Source organism: Aotus nancymaae, unplaced genomic scaffold, assembly GCF_030222135.1.
Source record: "Aotus nancymaae isolate 86718 unplaced genomic scaffold, 86718_ANA_hifiasm-v0.15.2.pri h1tg000003l, whole genome shotgun sequence".
Classification (NCBI taxonomy): Eukaryota; Metazoa; Chordata; class Mammalia; order Primates; family Aotidae; genus Aotus; species Aotus nancymaae.
Genome location: NW_026988414.1, coordinates 72,482,383 through 72,500,112, shown reverse-complemented (window position 1 = coordinate 72,500,112; position 17,730 = coordinate 72,482,383). Strand labels below are relative to the sequence as shown.

Here is a 17,730-nt window from a genome sequence, read left to right as displayed (position 1 = left end):
GGGAAGGGCTGTGTATGTGTGTGTGTGTGTGTGTGTGTGTGTGTGTGTGTGTGTGTGTTGCTGATCAGCTCTTGGGTGCACCAAGTCAGCCCCAACCCTTCTGCAGTTTCAGCCCCTCTGGGCCATCTCCATGTCTTCCCTCGGGGGACCCCTCAGAGAGGCCAGCCAGAGCAGGGGCAGGCTGGGCAGGGGCTCCGGGCTGTGGCATAGCCCGGGGAAGCAGGTGGGTTGCACATTTTCTGCACGGAGCATCTGACTGCCCGGCCAAGGGCAGAGCATGAGTTCTCAAGAGAGATTAATCGAGGCTGGAAAATAAAATGTAGCTTGAGTACACATTTGCAGGCTGATAAATGAAGGCACAATTATGAGGAAGGCTTTGAAACCAGGAAGGGAATCGCCTTCCTCCCAGAGATTTCTTCCTCCCAGGCCAGCCCCTTCCACCGACTAGCAGGAAACCTCTGGAAAAGTGACTCAATTGTGCCATTGAAATGACAGGACTCGGGGAGGAGTAGGGGCAGGGGCAGAGTCCCAGGGCCAGCCTTCCTCTCAGGACCTGAGTCCAGATGAACTAATCCTTATGAAATGTGCTCGGTTTTGTCCTCCACAGGGGTCTGCAAGTCTCTCAGAGTTGGTTCTCCTCTAACCATTTGCTTCCAGATGTGGATCCACCGCAGCCACGGAAAACTCTCAGTCGAGCACGAGCCACTGACCCACACGGTGTCTTCCAGTGAGCACCCTCCCTGGACGCAGCACACGCCTCTCAGCCAGCCAGCCTCTCTTCCAATTGTACGGCCCTGTGTCAGCCCTCATGTGCCCACCAGCCCCCAAGGTCAAAGAACACATAGTGCCCACCATAAACCATTCTTCCAGAGGGCTGTTTATATTGCAGCTGTTTTACCTACGCCCTCACTCCGGTGCCCCTGACCTTCATCCTGTCCATCGAGGGCATTGGTCCACTGTGGGCGTTGGTGTCCTCAGAGGAAGAAATCCTTTAATGTCTGAGGAACCTAGGGAGGAGGCAGGTAGGAGGTGTGCAGACATTGGTGTGTGGCTTTCATTCTTCGGTTCTTCTAAGCAGCAACATTCTCCTGACCCCAGGTGCCCAGACCTGTGCTCAGACCCACTGGGATGGACACGGGGAATGGGGGATGAGGGCTGTGCTCTCAAGAAGCACAGCCTGCTCAGGGAGGGAGGAGCTACATGTGCAAACAGCAAGAAGACCATGAGGAGCAACATGCATGGGTTCGTGGCAGAGAACGTGGCACAGTCTGTGTCTCTGAAGTTGAATGCATCTGCCATGGGCTGCATTTGGGAGATCAGGGTAGGCTCCTTGGATGAAGGAGAGGAGGAGGAGGGGAGGAAGAGGAGGAGGGGTGGAAGACGAGGAGGGGTGGAAGAGGAGGAGGAGTAAGAGGAGGAAGGGAGGAGGAGGAGGGGAGGAGGAGGAGGGGAGGAGGGGAGGAGGAGAGGAGGAGGAGGAGGGGAGGAGGAGGAGGGGAAGAGGAGGAGGAGGGAAGGAGGAGGGGAAGAGGGAAGGAGGAGGGGAGGAGGAGAAAGAGGAGGAGAGGAGGAGGAGGAGAGGAGGAGGGGAGGAGGAGTAGGAGAAGGAGGAGGGGAGGAGGAGGAAGAGGAGGAGAAAGGGGAGGAAGAAGAGGAGGAGGAAGAGGAGGAGGGGAGAGGAGGAGGGGAGGAAGAGGAGGAGAAGGAGAAAGAGGAGGAGGGGAGGAGGAGGAGGAGGGGAGGAGGAAGAGAGGAGGAGGAGGGGAGGAGGAGGAGGACAAATCACTGGGGCAACTTACATCCTTCTGGATGAGCTCAGCATACACCATGCAGGCGGCAGAGATCAGCTCATCAGCATCAAGGTCAATGAGGTTGTTGCAGGCCTATGTGGGAGCGTGGGAGCCATTGTGGGTGGGGCTGGTGCAAATATCTCCCTGCACTCTTGGGCACAGGCAGCTGCCTGCAGCACCCAGGGAAGAAGGGTGCTGCTCCTAGCAGTCGCTGGGACTACCTGACTTCTCCCCAGCCTGCTCGGCTCAGTGCCTAAACTTTTATATTTTGGGGCAACGGTAAATGTTAGCTTTCATATTAGGCTCTAGGGAGTCCTGGAGTTCCCCGAAGTACCTTAGGGGTTTCTAAGGAGGACTTGGTTTATAATTGGGATGCCACCTAAGATTTTTTTTTCCAACGAAGACTTCAGTAGCTTTTTTAAATGGTGGACAACCCTAGGTCCTTCTGCTTCAGCAATATCCCAGGGCCCCGGGGTTACCTGTGAGGTGGGACTGTTCAAGGCCTCCGTTTCCTTGTGTGCTAACTAGGGGTGATGATGATAGTGACAGCCTCCCTGTGTCAAGCCTGTCATGAGGCTTACACGAGCTAGTCTATTAAAGGCCCTTGGCACAGTGTTCCATACACTTGCTCTCATTGCCCCTCCTGCCTGGAAAAAGTGGGACTGACACCCAGCACCCCATGAGCCCCAGTCCTTCAGCTGTGGTGAGGTGGGGTGTCAGGGCCTCCGGGAGCTGGGGTGGCATCTTGCCTGGGGGTGCACTCACCAGGAGGATGTCATCCCCGCCCATGCTCTCCTGCAGCACCTGCCCTCGGACCATCTGCAGCATGCTGTAGGCCACCAGCACTTGGAAATTCCTGCAGGGCTTCCCCGTCAGCAGAACCTGTGGGCCAGGGTGCCTGAGCCTGGGCCTGTGGCCCAAGAACGCAGATGCCCTGAGGATGGTGAGGTACCCACCAATCACGTGTCCCATCCCTGGGCCTTGCTTCTGACTTGCTCATTCATTCATTCATTCATTCACTCATCCACTCACTCAGGCACATGCTCACAGACACCCCTGGTTCCAGTCATTGTGCTGTCTACTGGGGATTCGAGAGAAAAGTCTCAGGGAATTCATTAAATAGAGGAAGGGGAGGGAGGCAGTCAGGGTGCGGGGAGACACTAGGAAACTGTTGAATCTGAGTGGGGTTTTGGCAAGCAAGGGTTGAGGGAGATTAAATGACCCAAAGGCCTGAGAGTGGCTGTGGATGTGGGCATGGAGACCAGCCAGCCAGGAAGGAGGAGGAGGGCAGTGGGAGCAGAGTTGTGGGGCCCTAAACGGCAGGTAGATGGTTGGACTGGACTCTGCAGGCAGCGGCAGCCACGCGAAGGCAGTGATGGGTAGAGTGGCGTTCCTCAGGGGGTTCATCTGCTGATGGCCCCGGGGATTGTGGTCACAAGACTACAGGTGTGCTTGGGGGCCCACCTTCTTCCAGAGAGCTCCACAGGAGCCAGCACTCTGGGAAAGGAGAAGGCCGGGGAGTCGTCGGGGAAGGACAGCCTGGGAAGTGAAAGCACGGGGAGGCCGCCTGGGCAGGGCAGCAGGGAGGCGGAGCTGCAGGCCAGGCTCCCACCGCGCAGGCCGGAGGGTCCTCCTGTGCCAACTGCCCCACAGAAGGCGCAGCCAGCGAGGCCTTTGTGTTAAATGAACATATGGACAAAGTGATGCCCCAGCTTCCTCCAGCAAGGTGGGAGCAGCGTTGCCGACCTAATAAAACCCCATCCAAGCCAGGAAGAAAGGGGGAGGCAAGGAAAACTTGCAGCTTCTACTCTGCCCGAGGGGTGGAGCCCAGTCTGGTGACCGAGGGGTGGAGCCCAGCCTGGCGATCCCCAGCTGGGCGCCTCACCTCCCAGAGCCTCCAGACGTCATCGAAGGACTTGAAGGCTCGCTGGAAGCAGAGGCAGAACCAGGGGAAGAGGGACTGCACGGCCCCTGCACCCTTCCCTTCTGTGGGGAGAGAAGACGAGGCTTCAGTCAGGGAAAACACATACGATGCAGCAAACACATGCAGATGAGGCCAAACCACGGAGCACGCAAAACCCGTGGGAAATACAAAAAGCCTGCTGCCCCTTTTCCAGCTGCTCTGGGAGATGATTTAGAGTCAACTTTCAACTGTCCAGACTCCAACCCCGTCAAGATAATCCTCCTCCCAGGACCTGGAGAGGCGATCAAACGACTCTGCTGCTCTCCAGTGCCCCCCATGACTAGGGACTGACGGGTCCGGGTCCCGGCCCCCCTCCCATGCCTGCCCTGGGGGGTGGGTGGGTGAGGTGGCAGGAGGTGGGGACCACTCACTTAGGTGCTCAGCAAACACGGGGTCCAGGAAGGTGATCAAGGTGCTGAGCATGTCTAGGTTCTTGCTCACGCCTATGTTGAGGATGCAGCTGTGCTCCTGCACGCAAAGGTGGGGGACAGGGAGACTGAGCCCTCAGCTTCAGGGCACCGGAAGAGCCAGTGCTGCTTCCCCAGCTTCACTTCTGGAGGCTCTGTGTGTCTATCTGTGGGCTGGACCCGTGTGTGTGTGTGTGTGTGTACGTGCACGCATCTATGTCTGTGACTGTGATCTGTGTGTGCAAGTTTGTATACGTTGTGCACCTCTGAGTGGCTGTTTAGTGTGTGTGTGTGTGTGTGTAGTAGACACGCACAGCTGTGGCTCACAGTCTAGTGAACCCAGTTGCCCAGTTCTTCCCTCACACTATAGTGCTGGGGCAGAGCCAGCTGGGAACAGGGAAGGGCAGCAGGCACATGTGGAGGGAGGGATGAGGGAGGGTTCTGGGCAGCCTCTCGCAGATCATGAGGAAAGGCTTTTCAGGGAGGTGTTCCAGGGAGCTGTGCCTTCAAAACCCCTCAGCCTGGGCAGTGTGGGTGCCCCTGGGGACTACTGAGTCCCCTGGTGTGCCTGGAATGCAGGTTAAGTGAAAGGAACAGCCCCCACTGCCTAAGGTTATTGGATTTTATTCTGGAGGCCACGGGGAGCCATGGAGAGTATGCAGGCAGGAGAGCTGTGCTTGGGGAAGGAAATGCCAGGAGAGGGCACCATCCCTGGGCCTGGCCAGCCATGCTCTTTCAAGGTTTGGTGAGAGGTGGACCTAGAGCTTTGCTCCGTCCCCCTTCTCTACTTCAACACCGCCCCGCCACCAGCACTTCCAACCACTGGGTTTGGCATCGCCCTCCCAGGCTCCTCTGAGACCCAGGAGGCTGTTTTAGGGCTGGAAGGAATGGTTGGGACTGTCAATGCCTGCCTAGCCTCAAGGAGTTGTTTGGGGAGTGGTGGGGGTTGGGGAGGGGCGTTCCTGACCTCAGGTCTTGCCCTCACCGTTTTCTGCAGGAAGAACTGGAAAAGCCAGAAGATCTCGTGGTCATGCTCCACCATCAGCTGGAAGAGCATCACCATCTCAGGGAAGCCCTGCTGGTACTCTGTGGGGGAGAGGGGGTTGGTAAGGAGGGGCTGGGTGGGAGGGCCTGGACCCGTGGCTTAGGCTGGGCCACAGGAGGGCATTGACAAGGGGAGGGTGACCAGGAGGCTGTGGCTTACCTGCCTGCGTGTTGCAGACGTAACTCAGGAGCAGGATTTTCTCCAGTCTCTTCTTGTCGATGAGGACGTTGCCCAGGGGGTCTTTGTCATAGAGTTTCTGAATGTCATGTGCTGGGTTGGAAGCAAGAGGCAAGTGGATGGCACCAGATCACATCCAGCAGGTCTATGAATGAGTTTCTTCCCCCACGCCAATGGGCAGGCCCTAGGACATCCTAGAGAGGGAGCTATGAAAGGGACATCAGCCCCCGCCAGGCTCAGTTCCTCACCACACCCTGAGCTGTCTGGGTTTCTTCCCACCTCCAACCCTTTGACGAGGCTGTACCCTTGGCCAGGAATGTCCTCCTCCACCCTTCCTCTCTGTCAAGTTCAAATGCAACCTCATTCAAAGCCAAGGAAAGGAGGGAGGAAAACCAGGCAGCAGGAGCATCGTGTGCCCAGGGAAACATGGTGTTGGGCATCCAGGGCCACCCAGGAGAGACTGGTGGGGTGGATTTGCCAAGGTTCAGCTGGCAAAACTCCAGGCACCAGTCAAAACAGCTCCTAGGACCCTGGGGCCATCCTTTCCTGGAAGTGGCTGAGAGGGAACAGGGTTGGCTTCAAACCCCCCCACCCCCTCGCCCACCCCCCTCCACCCCACTTTGCTCACTGATGTTATTACGAGTCTCTATGAAGTTCTGGTGCAGGTTTTCCAGAAGGGGCTGAATCTTCTCATACATTTGGCATAAGGCCTTGTAGTTCTTCCTGTGAGAACAGAGTTGAAGCTGAACGAGGTGACCTTCCCCTTCTGATGAGTGGAGAACTCCGAGCAGCTGCAGCTGCGGGGCCTCAGGCAGATCCAGGGCAGCACCCTTGGCCAGCCGTGCACCCTACCTGTGATGCTCTCCCCCGTCTCCAGCTGTGCCACCCTAACTGTCCTACAACGTGCACCTGGAGTACAGAACCGAGACGGTTTAACCTCCTGGGCTCTGTACTCCAACCGTTGCACCTGAATCCTGGCTCTACGCTTTAATATCTGGGTGTCTGCCACTGGGGGCGAGCCTTGGGGACCTCACTTTCCATCGCTAAGCCTCAGTTTCCTCACCTGTAGGATGGGCATAATACTGGTACCTGTGCCTCGGAATTGGAAGTTTTGAGTGAGGCAGCGTTTTGTGCTCCTGATTAGAATGTGATTAGTTGGTATTGCTGGCTGCTTGGTGGCCTTCAAAATGACATATCCATGTCCTAAACCCTAGGACCTGTAAATGTGACTGTGCACAGGAAAATGGTCTTTGCAGATGTGACTAAGGTAAGGATCTCCAGATGAGAGAGTCCACGACGACCCCAAATCCAATGACACGTGTGTTTTTGTGGTTGGTTGTTTGTTTGAGATGGAGTCTCACTCTTGTTGCCCAGGCTGGAGTGCAATGGCACGATCTCGGTTCACTGCAACCTCCGCCTGCCAGGTTCAAGTGAGGCAGAGGTTGCAGTGAACCGAGTAGCTGGGACTGCCTCCTGCCTCAGCCTCCCAAGTAGCTGGGACTACAGGCTCGTGCCACCACGCCCAGCTAATTTTTATATTTTTAGTAAACACGGGTTTCACCCATGTTGGCCAGGACGGTCTCGATCTCTTGACCTTGTGATCTGCCCATGTTGGCCTCCCAAAGTGCGAGGATTACAGGCGTGAGCCACCACGCCTGGCTGTCACGTTGTTCATATAAGAGACACACAGAGAGGACAAGGTCTCACGACCATGGGGGCAGCGAATGGAGTGGGGCAGCCACCAGGTGAGGAACACAGGAGCCAGCAGAAGCTGGGAGGTAAGGAAGGGTTCTCCCCTAGAGGCTTCAGAAAGAGCCAACACATTGACTCTGGGCTTTGGGCTCCAGAACTGCGAGAGGACAGGCTTCTGCTGTTGGAAGTCCCCTTTTGTGGTACTTGCTAAGGGAGCCTCAGGAAATGAGTACAGGTGGGCTCTTGTCAGCATTCCTGAGCCTCTCTGAGCTCCCCAGCCTGGCCCTCACACCCCTATACCACCCTGGGCCCCTCTGGCTGAACCTCAGGTGTGAATCTCTTCCACATCTTGTCTGGATACTCCCTTGGGGCTGGACCTAGCCCCTACTTCAGGCTCCCAGACGGGTGAGTCCAGCCCGGGCTACACAGTGACACAGCCACAATCCAGAGGAGTCCGTTCCTCTGATGGGAAGGTATTCAGCAGTGGAGTCAGTCTGACTCAGCCAGTGTGTACAGAGCCCTCCTATGGACCGTCAAGGTCAGGAGAAGGCCTGAGGCAAAGGCAAACTGGCGGCAGCCTCTGCCCTTGTTTGCATTCAACCTGGGAGGGAAGACAGGCTCCAGTCTCACTACTGCAGGACCAAGTGACAAGGGTCACAGAAGGGCAAGCCAAGGGCCCCCAGCTTCAGGGAGGGAGCATTCCCATCAAAATCATCAAAGCGACTCACTCCTCTCCTGTGCCAGGTGCCTTGCCTATATTATCTGACTCAGCCCCCACAGCTGCTCTGTGAAATGGATTGTTACCCACATTTTATAGAGGAGGAGACTGAGACGTCAGCACTGAAGTTCATGGGCAAGTGTAAATCAGAGTGCTGAAATTTGAACCCGGTTTCCAAATCCAAGACAGTACAGGTTCAAAGCTGGTGTGCTATCTACTAAACCAAAGTGCCTCCTCCCTGGCTCCCTTGGAAGATCTGGGAGGGCTGCTTGGAGGCGGTATACTGTGGGATCTGGGCCTTGAAATAAGGGTGGGCTTTTGATTGACAGATGAGAGAAAGCCATTGTGGAGGGAGGAGAAAGGATGAGCCGGGGGCAGAGGGGCATGCAAATGTGGTCTGTGCTGGGGCAGGGGTGGGGAACGGGTGGGCAAATGAGGAGGCAGAGAGGCCGTCAGTGGGGTTGGAATGTCAGACTCTGGGAGAGTGGGTGGTGTGGAGCTAGGAGTAGGAAGTGTTTGGAAGAGAAGATGCACTATTTGAAACGTTACCAGTGGCACCACTGAGAGTGTTTCATCTAAGAACGCAGGCAGCCCATACTGGGTTTGTACCTTTCCCCTGGGCACGGGGAGGAAATGCTGGGTGCAGGCAGGGAGGTAGGAGACTAGACCCAGGAGGCAGCTCAGCCACGGGGGACAGGGAGGAGGTGGAGTTGGGGTGGGGCCCAGGGAAGGAGTGGCAGGCTGTGTTCAAGAGCTGCCTCAAAGGGAGAATGCATAGGCCCTAGGGAAGGATGGGACTTGGGGGTCCAGGGGTAAGAGGAATGTCTGGGACTGAGCCCATGCCTGGCAGTCGGCGGGCTGGTAAAGGGAGCTCGGGGAGAGAAGGCACTGTCAGGAATTGGCACCTCCTGTGTACTATGCCTGGGTCAGGAGGCACGGGGTTCCTTTCGGAATGAGAAGTCACATGGGGGTCAGAAGACAGTCTGCAGGCTAGGGTGGCAGCACTTGCCACCTGCAGGGCCCCCTCCCACCTCCACAGGGTCGTGTTCTACCTCCTCATGCTGTCCACGGTGAGCCGCTCATCCTGGGAACTCTGCCATGAGAAGTAGCCAGTGAGGAACTTCCAGGCTTCGGTCCTCACAAAGGGGTGCAGACCCTGGGGTGGGGGTGGGAGGTGGGGGTCACGGGCTCTTAGATGCCTGCCGAAAGGGTTTCATCCAATGTCGCACCTGCCCCCTGCCCATCCATGCCCCCAGTTCCAGGGCAAGGCCAAGGGGAGCTTGGGGACCCACCCTTTCCAGGATGTTAACACAAATGAAGTCCCGTGACTGGGCCAAGTGGCCATTCTCATCAAAGAAGCTGTCCCATTCTGTCTTGTCAATGGGTGGTTTTCTCTTCACCTGGCAAAAGCAATCAGTTCAGCCTTATGTTAGGAGCCTTCGGCTTTTAAGTGTGATTTTAAATAACATGTTCTGGACTTTGCAATATGAATCAAAGCTCACAGCCTGACTTACTTCTGGAAATCTACCTTGAGGAGGTTACTGAAAACACATAGAAAAACTCCTGTGTGCACAATAATTTTCATTGCACATTACTTACCAACATGAAAAATGCAAGCATTCTAAATGTTCTGCAATAAGGGGGTAGTTAAGTAAACTATGGTTTATGTGCTCAATGGAATATTGTGAGGCATATAAATATTGTTTACAAGGAATGAATAATAATCTGAAAAAATACAAATGTTAACAGAAAAAAGCAGAATACAGAGTTGTAGATCTAGCATTTTCTCCATGTACTCTATACTACAGCTGCAGCACTTACAGTAATACCTCTCTATGTATCATGTCTGGTATATGTTACAGTAAGTACACCACATAAATTCTAATATTGAATGCATTGACTACTATAAAGTTGTTAGAAAAAAAGACAGAAAATACGGCAGTGATTATCTTTGAGTGATATGAAATAAGTACTTTTTATCCTTTTTCTTGTTTTTTTTGTTTTTTTTTCTGAGACAGAGTCTTGCCCTGTCGCCAGGTGCCAGGCTGGAGTGCAGTGGCGCAATCTCGGCTCACTGCAACCTCCGCCTCCCAGATTAAAGCAATTCTCCTGTCTCAGGCTCCTGAGTAGCTGGAACTACAGGCACGCACCAACACACAGCTAAATTTTTGTATTTTTAGTAGAGATGGGGTTTCATCGTATTGGCCAAGATGGTCTTGATCTCTTGACCTTGTGATCTGCCCGCCTTGGCCTCCCAAAGTGCTGGGATTACAGGTGTGAGCCACCGCGCTCGGCCTTTCTTGTATTTTTAAAATTTTCTGTCATAATGTATACGGCTTTGATCATGGGAATATATAGAATAAGCATTAATTATACACAGTTATGAGCTCCACGTTACCTTTCCTGTAAATGTAGAACAGTTCATTACAAAGGATGGTTTCTGCTTTTGATAAGGATGTGTGTGTGCGTGTGTGTGTGTGTGTGGTGTATATATCTGTGTGGGGTGTGCGTGTGTTGGAGAGAAATGAGTGCACCGCATGCAAAGTAATTCAAAATGCTTACAAAATAATAACTAGAGTCAGATGCAATGGCTCATGCCTGTAATCCCAGCACTTTGGGAGGCCAAGGCAGGTGGATCACTCGAGGTCAGTTCGAGACCAGCCTGGGCAATGTGCTGAAACTCTCTCTACTAAAAATACAAAAATTAGCCAGGCATGGTGGCGCATATCTGTAATCCCAGCTACTTGGGAGACTGAGGCAGGAGAATCACGTGAACCTGGGAGGCAGAGGTTGCAGTGACTGAGATCACACCACTGAACTCCAGCCCTGGCAACAGAGCAAGACTCTGTCTCAAATAATAACAATAACAGCAACAGCAACAGCTAGAAGTTAGAGTTCCTGTTGGACTAAGAGAAGATTCCTTTCTTCCTAGAGTATTCCCTTTTGCTGGAGAGAATAATACCTTGAAATGCCACATTGCAGGCATAAAGATGTGCTGATGGACAGAGCTGAGTAGACATGTCGATACGCACACTCCCAACTTCCCATTAGCACACATCTGGATATGTGACTCAAAATTAAATTTGCATACAAATCATTTAAGGATCTTCTCCAGGTGCAGATTCTGATTCAGAGGGTTTGAGGTGGGGCCCAAGGTGATGCATTTCTAACAAGCTTCTGAGTGACAGGTGATGCTTCTGGTCCACAAACCACATGAGTATTAAAGTATTAGAAGGCAAAACAGGCCGGGTATGGTGGCTCACGCCTGTAATCCCAGCACTTCGGAAGGCCCAAGTGCGCAGATCACTTGTCAGGCATTTGAGACCAGCCTGGTCAACATGATAAAACCCTATATCTACAAAAAAAATACACAAAAATTAGCTGGGTGTGGTGGTGGGTGCTACTCAGGAGGCCGAAGCAGAAGAATTGCTTGAACCTGGGAGGCAGAGATTGCAGTGAGCCAAGATCATGTCATTGCACTCCAGCCTGGGCGACAGTGCGAGGCGCCGTCTCAAATAAATAAATAAAAGACAGTAAAACAACATTGTTAACTAAAAATAAGAGCTTGCAGGCCCCAGATTGGGACAATTTCCACTAACTGTATGTTTGATGGAAATGGATTGAGAAGCACATTTTTAAATAACTCATGCGTGCCCTGTCATCTGAACCAAAATAGGACATATGGGTCCAAGAAGTTGCAAATCTCAGTGTCGGCCTAACTCTGGGAAGCAGGGTCTGCCCTGATGGGTGCCCCACCTGCATACAGACACTGTCACTCATCAGAGCGAGCTTTCTGCCCCTCCGATTGTCATCATGTTCTCCCAGCCTACACTCATTCAGAAACTGCAGCACTCAGCATGCAATGTGGCAGGAAGCAGAAGGGAACAGGCAAAGCTGGGCTGTGTCCCGGGATCCTTGACTATAAAAGGAAATGCTTTAACTTTAGAAATGCATTTCCATAAGGATTTTAGTCAACTTGTCCATTTCTATAATAAAGGCAGCTGTGATTCTGGTGGAGATTGCATTGAATCTGTAAGCCAGTTTGGGAGAATTGATGACACGATCGAGTCCTCTGGCCCATCAACACTATATATTTCTCCATGCACGTAGGTCTTTTAAAATTTCTCTCAGCAGCGTCTTGTAGTTTTCAGTGTTAGGTCATTCATATATTTTGTCAAGTTTGTCTGTAAGTATTTCATATTTCAGATGCTACTATAAAGGGTATTACTTTAAAATTTAAATTTCTAATAGAAACACAATATACTTATATATATATCGATCTTGTATTCCTGCAACCGAGCAAAACTCACTTAATACTCCTAGTGGCTTTCTTGTGGATTCCACAGAATTTTTGACACAGACCAGGGGTCAGCAAGTTATGATCCATGGGTCAAATCTGGCCTCCAATCTGTTTTTCTAAATAAAGTTTTATTGGGACACAGCTACACCCACTCACTCATTTCTGCCTGTGGCTGCTTTCACGCTACAATGGCAGAGCTGAGTAGTTGCAGCAGAGACCGAATGGACACAGAGCCAAAAATTCTATCGTGACCTTTGCAGAAAAAGTTTTCCAACTCTGACATAGATGAGCATGTTCATCTGTGAATATCGGCAGTTTAACCTCTTCCTTTCAAGTGTGGATGCCTTTTATTTATTTTTTCTTGTTTTACTGCACTGGCTAGAACTCAAATGCAATGCTGAATAAAAGTGGTGAGAGCAGACATCCTTGCTTTGTTCCTGATCTTAGAGGAACAGCATTCAGGCTTTCACAACTCAGTATGATGTTAACTCTAGGCTTTCTACAGATGCCTTTTATCAGGTTGAAGACAGTCCCTTCCAGTTCTAGCATGCTGAGAGTTTTTAATTAGGAATGGTTGTTGGCTTTTGTCAAATAATGTTCTGTATCATTGAAATGGGCATATGGCTTTTCTTTTTTGAGTTTGTTAGCATGGTAAATTATATTGAATAATTTTGAATGGTAAATAAGCCTGGCATTCCTGGGATAAGCCCCACTTGGTGATGATACACTATGCTTTTTATACATTGTTGGATTCTATTTGCTAAAATTTTATTTAGAATTTTTGTATCCGTGTTCACAAGAACCATTTATCTGTGAGTTTCTTTTCTTGTAATATCTCTAATTTTGGTATCAGGGTAATGTTGGCCTCATAGAATGAGTAGGGATGTGTTTCTCTATTTTTTTTTTAAATTTTCTGGAAGTGTCTGTATGGAATTTGTATTATTTCTTTTTAAAATATTTGGTAGAGGCTGGGCGTGGTGGCTCACGCCTGCAATCCAAGGCTCACACCTGCAATCCACTTTGGAGGCCAAGGCAGGCGGATCACCTGAGGTCAGGAGTTCAAGACCAGCCTGACCAACATGGTGAAACCTCGTCTTTATAAAAGTTAAAAAAAAAAAAATGTTTGGTAGACCAGTGAAACCATCTGGGCTAAAGTTTTCCTTGTGGGAAAATTTTTTAACTACAGATTCTATTTTTTTATTAGATATTAGGATGGAGTCAAAAGAAATTGCTTTATTTTTGACTTTAAAAATTAGGAATTTGTAGGAACAGGACATCTTCCTTCTGACTAACTTTAAATAATAAAAGCAAGTAATACAGGAGACAGGAAGGAATTAATAAAAGTAAAAGCATAAAAATGACAGAAACCCAAAGAAATTAGTTATGAAAATAAGTGCATTAAATTCTCTTATTTGCTGTAAACATTAAAAAGCAGTATTGATGATGTGCCAGACACTGTTCTAAGCACTTTATATGTATCAACCCATTTAACCTTCACAGCTGTCTATGAGGTAGTATAGTTCCTGTACCGTTTTACAGATCAGGGAACTGAGGCCATAGGAGGGTTAATTAGCATAGCTGAGATCACACAGAAGTCATCAGAGCTGAAGTTTGAATCCAAAGCTGTTGGATTTGCTCATAACTGTGTCTAATTAATGCTTATTTTATATATTCCGATGATCAAAGCCATGGATTCAGAGGGGTTTAACACCATGCTGGGGGTGGGAGGGGCAGTGGGAAGGAATTAAAAGGCAAGGATTTTCCACTCAAATAAAAAAGAAATATGTATCTTACACAAGCTGTGAACAAAAGAGATACCTTAAAATCAAATGCCCTACAATGATTAAAAAAAAACGATGAACAAAGACATGAAACAAAAGTCAAACACAATGAACAAAACGTGATACCGAAATTAAAGTAACATGCACAGCACACCGTAACAAAAGATACAGCATCAACACAATAAGGCAGAAATAATTAGAAACATCACAAGAAGACATCTGTTGAGTATTCAGAGAATTCGCATTTCTAAACCTCTACCTGCAACAATTGGCCACCTGCCTACTTTGCCATGGTTGAATTTGTTTATAAAAAGTCACTGCTTAATCCCAGCACTTTGGGAGGCCGAGGCGGGTGGATCACAAGGTCAAGAGATCGAGACCATCCTGGTCAACATGGTGAAACCCCGTCTCTACTAATACAAAAAATTAGCTGGGCACGGTGGCGCGTGCCTGTAATCCCAGCTACTCAGGAGGCTGAGGCAGGAGAATTGCCTGAACCCAGGAGGCGGAGGTTGCGGTGAGCCGAGATCGCGCCATTGCACTCCAGCCTGGGTAACAAGAGCGAAACTCCGTCTCAAAAAAAAAAAAAAAAAAGTCACTGCTTCTTCCTTCTAGGAAACTCCATTTCTCTACACCCACCAGTTCCCTGTATCTCTCCAAACCTAAGCAAACTATGGGCCACCCACAAGACTATCTAAGACACTTACTAGCAAGTCAAGGATCAAAACAAAAAGCCTGTTGACCCGAAGAAGGTCAAGGGGGAAAGGTCACTTGGAAGTCCCCTTTCTATGTGCACACCACCTACCTACCCATGCTAGAAATCAGAGAATGTATATCTGGGCTCCTTTAATGTGATGGAGATTGTCAACTCAGAGGCTTCTCAAATCAACCTTCATCTTCTCATATTCCTCTGCTCTTTGCTCAACTAACCTATTAGCACCCTTCCCCAGACACTGGGTATCATAATGACCTGGTAACCCAGGAGGGAAAGTATACAGTCTGCAATGCTGCCTTTCCTAGTCTCCTGGGAAGCATACTGCTGGGTAAGGAAAACTTTTTGAGGGTTTTGATGCCAAGTTTCTCTGAATACTCATAGCCACAGAGCCTACAATAAAGCCTAGGGAAGGTCATTGACTTTGCTTAAAGTTCTTTTTATTTTGTGTGTGTGGTGGGGGGTGGACAGACTCTCTCTGTCACCCAGGCTGGAGTGCAGTGGCGCAATCTCAGCTTACTGCAACCTCTGTCTCCCATGATCTCAGCTTACTGCAACCTTCATCTCCTGGGTTCAAGTGATTCTCCTACCTCAGTCTCCCAAGTAGCTGGGATTATAGGTGCCAGCCACCACGCCAGACTAATTTTTTGTATTTTTTAGTAGAGATGTGGTTTCACCATATTGGCCAGGCTGGTCTCGAACTCCTGACCTCAGGTGATCCAACTTCCTCAGCCTCCCAAAGTGCTGGGATTACAGGCATGAGTCAGCACACCTGGCCAGGGTTCTCTTTTTTACTCCAGTTCACCTGAGGACAAGATACACTCCCAATAGTAACAGAGGGTCCCCACTTCAGCAATTGTTACCAACCCAGGTGTGGAGGGTGCATCATCAGTACAGCACAGTGATGAAGAAAATGGTTTAAAACAGTGGTTCACAAAGCTAATTGTGCATCAGAGTCCCCTGGAGGGATGAGTTACAAAAAACGCAGATCTCAGCCAGGCACGTGGCTCACACCTGTAATCCCAGCACTTTTGGAGGCCAAGGCGGGCGGATTGTCTGAGCTCAGGAGTTCGAGACCAGCCTGGGCAACACGGTGAAAACCCGTCTTTACTAAAAATACAAAAAATTAGCCAGCATGGTGACATGTGCCTGTAGTCCCAGCTACTCGGGAGGCTGAGGCAGGAGAATTGCTTGAACTGGGGAGGCCGAGGTTGTAGTGAGCCGAGATTGTGCCACTGCACTCCAGCCTGGGCGACAGAGCGAAACTCTGTCTCAAAAAACAGAAAACAAAAAACAACAAACACAAGCACAAATCTCTGGGCTTCGTCTCAGGTTTCTTGTTCAGAAGATCTGGGACCCAAGCGTCTGCATTTCTTACAAGTTCACGGTTGGCGCTAATGCTGCGGGTTTGGGTGCCACGCTTTGAGAATACTGGTTTTTGCACCCCACCTGTCTGGGTCTGAATACCAGCTCTGCCACTTACAAGCTGTGTAACAGTAGGCGAGTTATGAAGTCTCTGTGACTCAGTTTTCTCTTTTATAAAAGGAAGATAACAGCATTGTTCACCCCATAGAGTTGTCACGAGAACGAATGACTGTAAATAAAGCATTTAGGACAGTCATCGTACATAATAAATGCTTTGTGACAGTTTATTAGCCTTCTCTAAGCTCAGAGAAATGAGAAAGATATAAAGAAAATTTAAAGCAAGGCCTGGTGATAATTTGCAATAAAGCAATAACATTTAAAACTCAGGGAGAGAGGTGTCCATTTTGCATTTTTATGTATCACTCTCTTAATCATTATGATTAATGAGACTCGAGATTGGCTAAAGTTATTGTAATTAGTTATGATTTTGAAAAACATACTGTGTGGAAAATTTTTATGACTGAAGCCAACTTCTAACCAATAGAGATACATCTTGTAAACTGGGTTTAGCACTACCTACTAACAAAAGCATTACTGCCACCTGGTGGCAGTATACCAAAATTGTTGGCAAAAAGTGCCGATGACAATCTGTCAGTATCTTCAGGCCTGCACTCACAAACCTACAACTCAATAACGTTAGAACAGGACATCTGGGGAGAAGGGATTGCTGGCTTGGAAAGAAGGCAAAAGGGGGCTTGGATGTCTGAGTCCTGTTCTTGGGCTGACAGTAAGACTAAGGTACAACTGCCCTGGCTCCACCTTCTATGTTATCTCAGGGTTCTAGCTTTTTACACCCAGCAGGGGAAAATGGTCCCAGTGCCAACCAGAGGCTGGGGAGGGAGGCACTCAAGGCTGACGAAGAACACGCACCAGGATGAAGGAGGCCGACTGTCTGGCAGAGAGGCTGTTTTCAGGAGAGAGGGTGGTCATGGCCCCCGCTGGCTTCTAAACAGCTCTAACCAGAGCTCACTTGAAGCCCTAGTGATGCTTAATCAGCAGGTAACTGTGATCTTCCTTTTCAGAGATAGGTTGCATCCCTAAGAGGAACTGGGCTGCTCCTGACCCTTTCGCACTTGAACAGAGCCAGCCAGCGGCGTGTCACAAGGCCCCCGGAACCCTCATCACAATGACCCCGGAACACAGGAGCACCCACCTTTAGAGATGAGAACCATGCAGGAGCAGAGGGATTAAACCTGCTAGTTACACAAAAACAAAACAAAGCAAACAACAAAAAAGCCTGCAGTACCCGTAGTGGAGGTTGGATTTAGATAGAGGACGTGGGGATCAGTGTGAGCTGTGCTGGTCAGGGAGGGCTTCCAGGGAGAGGTGGGCCATGAAGCCTTGCTCTCTATCTCTGAATCTTCCTCTGAACTCTAGCTGGACTCCTTCCCTATTCCACCAGAACCAGTGCCCAGAGTTGAAGAATACCTAAAAACCAGGCTTCAGATGTCTTGGGTACCAGTTTCAAAGTTTCGGAATCAGTATGCCAGGGCTGGAATCTGGGGGGCTGGGGAATGTGTTTTGATATGCCTCCTGGGGTGACTCAGCTTCAGCCCTGGAATGGTAGCTTCTGGGGTGGAGACCAGTTTTATTTAGCTTTCTATCCAGAGCACTTAGGACGGTGCCTGAGTAGCTGAATGAATGATAACGGAGTGGGAGAATAAATGAAGCTGTCTTACATCGCATCTCACTTCCCTCTCTGTATGTATGACAGAGATTT

At 50.1% G+C, this 17,730-nt stretch overlaps 1 protein-coding gene across 2 annotated transcripts; it reads right to left on the bottom strand.

Moving 5' to 3' along the window:
* Positions 1–861: 861 nt before the first annotated feature.
* On the bottom strand, positions 862–17,107 carry TBC1D21 (TBC1 domain family member 21). 2 transcript variants are annotated; one of them, XM_012475881.2, is made up of 11 exons: positions 16,881–17,107; positions 9,085–9,192; positions 8,845–8,948; positions 6,011–6,105; positions 5,365–5,475; positions 5,146–5,246; positions 4,125–4,221; positions 3,676–3,776; positions 2,556–2,672; positions 1,800–1,883; positions 862–1,007 (listed from the first exon to the last, which is right to left on the bottom strand). In XM_012475881.2, the coding sequence occupies exons 1-11, from the start codon at positions 16,938–16,940 to the stop codon at positions 975–977; spliced, it is 1,011 nt and encodes a 336-aa protein (XP_012331304.1). In that variant the 5' UTR covers positions 16,941–17,107; the 3' UTR covers positions 862–974. The 2 variants fall into 2 exon arrangements, with proteins under 2 accessions (XP_012331304.1, XP_012331305.1); XM_012475882.2 differs by lacking the exon at positions 9,085–9,192.
* Between the last annotated feature and the right edge of the window lie 623 nt (positions 17,108–17,730).

Coding starts and splice junctions, on each gene's coding strand:
- TBC1D21 (XM_012475881.2), bottom strand. CDS start 16,940: ATGACCACCCTCTCTCCTGAAAACAGCCTCTCTGCCAGACAGTCGGCC. Junction 6,106..8,844: donor ACCGTGGACAGCATGAGGAG/GTAGAACACGAC, acceptor CTGTTCTCACAG/GAAGAACTACAAGGCCTTAT. Junction 1,008..1,799: donor CTGAGCTCATCCAGAAGGAT/GTAAGTTGCCCC, acceptor CCTCCTCCCTAG/GTTCCTCAGACATTAAAGGA.